General features: G+C 34.8%; 1 protein-coding gene across 4 annotated transcripts in view; it reads right to left on the reverse strand.

Annotated features, from left to right (window-relative positions):
• The window catches only part of alpha-Catr (alpha-catenin related), a 74,350-nt gene extending 68,220 nt beyond the window's left edge, over positions 1-6,130 (reverse strand). Inside the window, exon 1 of one of the 4 annotated variants that reach the window (XM_069126614.1) lies at positions 5,929-6,127. In XM_069126614.1, coding sequence (XP_068982715.1) covers positions 5,929-6,015 — 87 coding nt within the window. In that variant the 5' untranslated portion in view covers positions 6,016-6,127. Of the gene's footprint in view, positions 1-5,928 lie in introns of all 4 variants that reach the window. The other 3 variants (XM_069126610.1, XM_069126612.1, XM_069126613.1) reach the window with 3 other exon arrangements.
• Between the last annotated feature and the right edge of the window lie 1,596 nt (positions 6,131-7,726).

Raw genomic sequence — 7,726 nt, forward strand, 5'->3', positions numbered from 1 at the left:
CAGACGAAAAATATGTACGTTGCATAAGCAGATATATTATTTCCGAGTTATTTGTTAATGGATGTTTACGTAAAACTTTAAAGGATTGTATTAGATCCAAGGTATAAATACAAGGAGACTACACTGATATCAACTAATTATCTCGCGCAATAAATTCTGTTCTTTATGGACACATTGTATAAATAAAGGACATTATCGGTTTAATTAGAAATTAATGTGATTCTTCAATGGGAACACCATATTGAATATTACGGGAACCCTGTGCAAATCGTTAAAACTCCAAGGGCAACAGGAACGTGAAAAAACAGGAGGCGGTAATGAAAGTAGTGGGAAGAATTTTAATGAATGATTAAACTTCTTGAGCACATAGCCTCAAGTTGGACTCACTGAAAGTTTCTTATATATTTCAATTTCATATTGAATATTGCGCCTCTGAACTTTTCATAAATATATCACAAAATGCAAAAGGTAAATACTGTAAAATGCTTTAAGGAAATTTCAAACTTTATGCGAAAAGATCAATGATGATGTTTGATGAAAATGCTGTAAGCGCAATATAAGCAAAATGAAAGAAATTAGAGTAAAAAATTGTAATGTCTAATGACAGATCTGCAGGTTTTTTGCTTAATGATGAAATTAAAAATCGAAACAAGTAAATAAGTACGTCCCAGAAGGAAATATTGATTGTCCACAATACGTGACGAAACTACACTTAAGCTGAAGAGTTCTCTTGTTGACTAGAAGCTTAAAATTTATTAGTTAAATCTATTAACAATGTAATATATAATAAAGATATACTTTAACTGTCTATAATTTTAATTGATTTGGAATTCGTATACTTATAATATAGCTACGTTTTCTACATTTATTATATTTTCCTATGATTATACGCATATATATATATATATATATATATATATATATATATATATATAAAGTATTACTAAGTATACTATATATATATATACTATACTATATATATATTACTATATATATATATAAAGTATTACTTATATATAAATTACAAAATTTGCAAAATTGGAATCGTTTCAATAAAATCATTTAATTACCGTGGTATTATACATCATTATTAAATTTTCTAAGACGTTTGAGGTTTATAGTGATTTCGCCGAGGATCTTAACGCCAATGACTGCTTTTTGAGGTCGTAAATCACAGTTCACTGCGCATACTTGTCAGGAAAAGTTCTGTCTTTCCGTGTCTTCAATCGCTAACATCTGAACGATCGAAAGTACGAAAAGTAATTTTTCAGTGGAAAATTTACCGACAAAGTCACCGCTTAGGATCAATGGAATTTGGTATGTGCACGAGAAAATTGCTTCTCGTTATTCGAACCTAATCCAGAATCGGTTTGTTGAGAGAGACAGTAGGCCAAAGTATTAACTTTAATACGTACCACTTTAAAACTCCTTTAACGAGAAACGTAAATTAAGAATCCGTTTTAAGCAGAAATGTAAATCGTGCTTTTAAGCCTGCGTATGTTTATATTGCGTCTTTTGCAAACGATTTTTATGAAATTCCTATTCCAAATTTTTTTTAGCACAACAGACAATGGAGTTTACAATTGAAAAATTCCGGGATATATTTTAAATTCATCTTCTTATATGAATAAAAATAGGAAATGTGTTTCATAAAATCGTATAAAGATGAAGATATAAAGCATAAGCAACCCTGTTTATGTATGAAAACATGAAGGATATATGTCCGTAGTAAAAGAACATTTTAAGAAGATTTACGACCAAGTTGAATAAGTTTGTTGAAATACTGGCAAAATATCTTTTGAGGTGTTTTAACTCTTTACGGCACCATTTATCTGTCAGAGTTTCTCGTATATATATATATAACCATGGACAGACACTGCGGAAGTCTGTGGTCGTAGTTACTGATTGTAACGTGTCAGTAATGGGTCACTGTGGGGTTAGGTCGAAGATCGAGGTTAATTGAAGTGTTCGAGTGTGTCACTCGAGAAATTCTCACCAGATATTGGTGGCTTACGAATGTGTCGCCGACTTCTCCACTAAAAATTCTTTTTTTTTTCCTACCTGACAGATAGAGGCTACGATATATTCCTAGTATTATAATGTACTTTTATAAAAGTAAAAGGAGAGGGAGAAGATATAAAAAACAAGTTATTTTTTAAAAAAGTTATAAAAATATTATTAAAAAAGTTATTAAAGAAAATATAAAATTATTATTTTGTAAGAAGTTCACAAATCATAAGCAAATGTTACATTACAGTGATAGACATCAAAGTAAATATAATCATTTATAACAATTCGAAATAAAGCAAGGATAAAAGGAGTAAGGATAACAGACAATAAAATTTTACATTTACAATGGATTTGAAATATATTCCGCGAAAAAAGCATTTGAAAAGATAAATATCGTGGAATAACTTCAAATATGTTAAAAGTATGCAAAGTATTCTGGGAAAATGTCGAAAGATAACATAAATCTGAATAATTTAAAGTTCAATCCTATCTTCCTAATCAGTCGAGTAAAACATATTGCAGTGACTTCATAAATCTGCCACTTAAAAGTAACCTGTCGTTATATTCCTTACTTACAAAAAAAGATCTTTCGAAGTCGTAAAATAGTTTAATTTTGTAGATAAAAAACGTACAATAACACTAATAAGCATACAACCATAGGAATTATCTGAAGTAATACATACAATAAAAAAAGAAAATTGGTCGAAGATTTCTTTTTAAATTTCGTATGGAACTAAAATTTTACGATGTTGGTATCAGTCGGCAGATTACTCTATAGTTATTGTCTAATTTGCATTTACAATTGACACGAATGATGAACAGCCTGTAGTCTCAATCTTAACACATTGATGATATTAAAACCTGAGTTCAACAGTGGAACAACGATTAATTGAAGTGCTCCAGGAATTTTTCTTTAATTTACCTTCCTTAATAGCGATGACGTGAAAAATACCACACCCATAATTACCTTTTAACTTTTAAATTTACTTTATAATTATTTTTTAAATAACAACAAAAATTCATGAATTCTTATACTTTGTAACTTGTCAGTTCTTTTAATGAATTTTATTCTTAGATTTGAATGACAATAGAAAAATCATAACAATTCGACGGTTTTTTAAAAAATTAATTGCAACAAACTATCATCTTGAAAGGATTAAACTAGGAAATCTATTTTATAATAATGATCGATCGATCGAAAATCCGTGGAAAAACCTGAAATAAGCAGGGAAAAGTGAAATGAAAGAAAGGAATGGGCATTAAAAGAAATAATCGTGATTACCAACAAATAAAGTAGGCGATGGTCAATAAAATATTAACTGCAGTTCGACCATCACTCTAACACTGGATAGGAAGAATAGACTGTACGAAAAGTATAGGTCGAAGGTCTGTGTCAGAGGATAGGAGGGGATAGAAAAGGGAAAGGGAAAAGTAGAAGAAAGATAGGAGAAAGAGGCAGGAGGTGGCTAGACGAAGCTCTAACAAGTGGCTGCAGCCCGTAACGATCGCCTTCTGTGTCATGCAGCAGACACTCGCGTGCTTTCTCTATCTAAGAGGTTTAACCAATACACACCAATTTCCCGTTTCTTTGTGACCATACGTGTGTACTAACATTAGGAAATATCGCTTAACGTGACACAAAGGTCATTCATGACCGACTGATATTTCGCTCCCTTTTGACTTGAAATAATTTTCACCGCGACACGCCCGCAAACGGCGGTTGGTTAATTGGACCGATCGATCACTTCTATTACCTGACTATATATAAAGCATTTTGTCACATAACAGTTTTTTTAAACACGCCATTTTTGCATTTTGCTCCTAATTGTCTAAGTTCTCTATGGAAATTTTTGAAATCGAAAAATCTTTCAACGATACTGATAAATTTTTCTAAAATTACTTAATATCTTCTTAAACAAAATTTTATAGTAATACTATATAATTAAATATATTCATGATCATCGATATTTGTGAATCTACTCAATATAATCATTCAGCTTTTGTGGTATAGAACTACCAAGGCAACCATCTGAAGCTGCTATAAGTAATGCAAAAAATCTAGACCGTTGATTATTAAATTAAATGGATTTTCGATACAAAACATTCACTCGAATCTGTTTATTTGTTCTTCTGCCTTTGGTAACGATGTTTTCTTATGAACAAAGTGATTGTGGGATTCATGTTTGATTATTTCGTCTTATAAAGAGGTGAAGATTTCAGATGACAGCGATACAAGATTATCGTCAATTCAGATTCCTTTTAAAGCCACGTACCCTTTGAAATATGCTCAAAGAGGAAAACGAACTGTATTTCATTTGATTAAAGGAGCAGTAATCCTTTGATATTTGTTTTACAAAATATGATTAAACTGTAATAATATTTTTCAAACCTCTGGTTCGGCGTCTTTCTTTTAGATTAATATAAGTTCCAAATTTGTTAATTATCTAACGTTATTAAAAGAATTTACCGATTTGATTAAGTTTACAGTTATATTTTGATAGTGTATAAGAAAATTTAAAGAAACTTATCCAATCCGACTTGCTGCAGGGAATAGACACGATATTTATAGAGAATCAATTCCACAGCTATGAGCAGAGACTATTATAAACGACTGAAAATCTTTGTGACCCTTTTTCATTTCTGAAATCAGCGACAGAAGCTAAAGGCGTTTGTTTCATTAATCATTGGACTAAAGTTTGTCACGAAATGGCCTCTGTAGTTAAACATATATGGTTCTATTTTTCACTGTACTACACATTTTCTTTATCTTTTTTCTCGTTTTCTATTTTGTAAAATAGAAAACGAAAAAGGTTGTTGACGGAATATGTTTTTGTACTTGGACTGATTAGATTTGCAAATTTTTAGGTTTTATTGGAACTATAATTTAATCTAAATGTGTATTTATCATGGTAATATAATATGGTCGGTGTTTTGTGCATTAACCCGATCGAATTCATTCGATTAAAACTTTTCACAAATTCGTCCAACGTGCTTTGGCTTTTATAGAATGACATTGCATGTATGCTTCCTAGCGTGTACCGATGCACATGCATACAAATTATAGGGTGTATACCGCAATTACACACAATGAAAAATTCGTCATAATTTTATGAAAACTCAAAATTGACGCCGCGACACGAAACACAAGTCATGTGACTTCCGATAAATGCACACACATACATACATACATAGATACATATTATAGACATGTATGTAGCCATAATTAGAAGAGTGAGAATAAAAAAGGTGGATAACAGAAGGAGACAGAAGAGAAAGAAGTATGTATATGTATGTAGTACCAAAATATCTGTTAGTTGGAGCGCGTGGCAGCCCGGTCGCTGGATGATAGAAAGCACATGCCCGGCGTGAGAACTGTCAAATACAGTGATGTTTCTATTGAAAGTAAAACCATGGAGGCCTAAAAAGGGCACTTCCGTTAAGATCAAATCGATATCGCAGGAATGGTTAATGCTGCACGTTCTCTGTCGTAAGTAACACTTAATCCCCCGCATACACACTCTTTATGTATATCTATCCTGCTCTTAAGAGCAACCGGCACGCTTGTTTGTCCTTCTCTCACGTCTTACGAGTTCTACTCTTTCTCTGTCGTGTACACGGTTCTCTCACTTACCTATGAATACATGCATCGTTCGCGTTTGTACACGCTCTTACTCGTGTATGATGGTACACGTATACGCAGAGTGACGTATAGATGAACACGCACACAAGCATGATTATTCTATAAGTGATACCGAATACCGTGCAACGGTGCAACAGAACGTAACGCATCGAGGTAAGCCGGGGTAAGACCTTAACCTAGCGCGGTTAAAAGCCAGGAATGTAAGCGGCTCAAATAAAAACCAAGTGATTAGAGCAAACAAACATTCTTTTTCTCCGGTTTCCGATAAATTGTCTTACCTGCTTTACTAGTGGGTGTAGTGTCTGTTCTATGCTACGGGTCTTTATCTCTAGGGTGGCTGGGTCTACGGGGTCGGGTGTCGCCATGATTCGAACACAACTCCGAGCTCCGTAGACTCGAACCGAGCCTAGAGGGTTCGTTGCACCCCTCTTGCTTCTCGTGCGTCTACACTACCCTCTCACAACAGTCGTGCGTTTCCACTTATTTCCCTAGATGCCCCTCTATTCGAATTACTAGCCAATCGTTGCGTTGCTAATCGGCGACGCTAGCGACATTCAGTTGCAACGGCGATATACCTGCAACTTCTCGTCGTGTAACTATGCAACCAAGTTTCAAGAAGCTACGGTAGCACCATCTTCCGAGTTCTAATGGAGTTACCGCGTTTGGATAGTGCTCGTTTATTGCTCCTAGTTCTCCTTGTTTTAATCGCTTTTAAATCGAAATTTTTCTATAAAACTGAAAGAAAGACAAAGTACAGTACGCGTAGAATACAGCGAGGATGAAGTTTTCGAAGCAGGAAGCAACGTTTATATCGAAAAGAAGGTATGCAGTTTTGAATCTGTTAACGGCTTGCGCGCCATTAACAGAAATATGAAAATGGACCATTGCGTTAAACGCTTCGAAATCTCTTTTTTAATATAAATTTCAAACTAATCTCATTGACAAAATACAAATTTTATTAATATATCAACACCTTACACCTGTACGTATGATTTACCGTATTGTCTGTCGTTACACCTACGATCTCCCACTTCTATAGATATATTGTGTGAACTTAAGAAACGCAAAATAACACGAATGAAGCGAGAAAAGATAAGAACGAAGTAGTAGGGTAAATATCGCGTTACCCCAAGAACGAAGTGTTACGGTAAATATTGCGGTACTCCGAGAACGAAGTGGTTGGATAAATACTGTTACCCTGATACTGAAAAAGAACGTTACAAATAAGTCCAACAACAAATGGGGTGATGTACCCCGGCACAGAAAACATACATATATTGAGAAGGTCGTAATCCGAATCAAAGGTATTAATGGCTCACTTCTTGAACACCTAAGGAAGAAAAAGGTGTACGCAGTCCAACAACTTTTGAAGTGTTTGCGAGTGTTGCGTGTGAAAGATGTAGGAGTGTTTTGACCGAAGGGTTGATTGCAAGTGAAATTCGGTGACGGTGATATTGTCACGACCGGCACACTTCAAACCCGATGGACTGATGATGGAGATAAAGATGTGGCGGCACTCGGCGACAATGTATATCGCCGAAGTGCCTAATGAGCCATCGATATCCCAACGGTCCTTCCGCCGAATGTTCTAGAAGAAGGCGTGCGTGCCAACGATCTCGGACGCCTAACAAACACGCGGATAGTGGGGATATTGAGGGGTGACGAAGAAAAAAAGAAACAGATCCAATCGAAAGTCAAAAATAAATTCTCTTTTTATTTTTTTTATATTTTATTTTTCTTTTCATCTGAGATTTCCTTTTTTTATTTTACGTGACAATATCGAGGAGGAAAACTAGTGATGGGTGTGTCTAGAGCACGAGACAAGTGGATTCGTTGATTGTAATTTTCGGTAAGGAAGCGAGGGCAACGACCATCGCTACTAATTGGATGAAAAAAAACTGATAGGTAAGGATGAGTGCTGGTCGCCCTCTACCAAAGATCGCTCACGGGCGAAATCGACCTTCGAGTGTTGTACATGAAAAAACCCGCTTATCCCGTGTTTTACCGTAACGAGCAATAACTCTGTGGCGGCACTCGACGACGGAACTTTCCGACGGCTTCGCGACACAAAGCGCT

The sequence above is a fragment of the Bombus flavifrons genome, chromosome 14 (genome assembly GCF_040668555.2).
Source record: "Bombus flavifrons isolate JBK064 chromosome 14, iyBomFlav1_principal, whole genome shotgun sequence".
NCBI lineage: Eukaryota > Metazoa > Arthropoda > Insecta > Hymenoptera > Apidae > Bombus > Bombus flavifrons.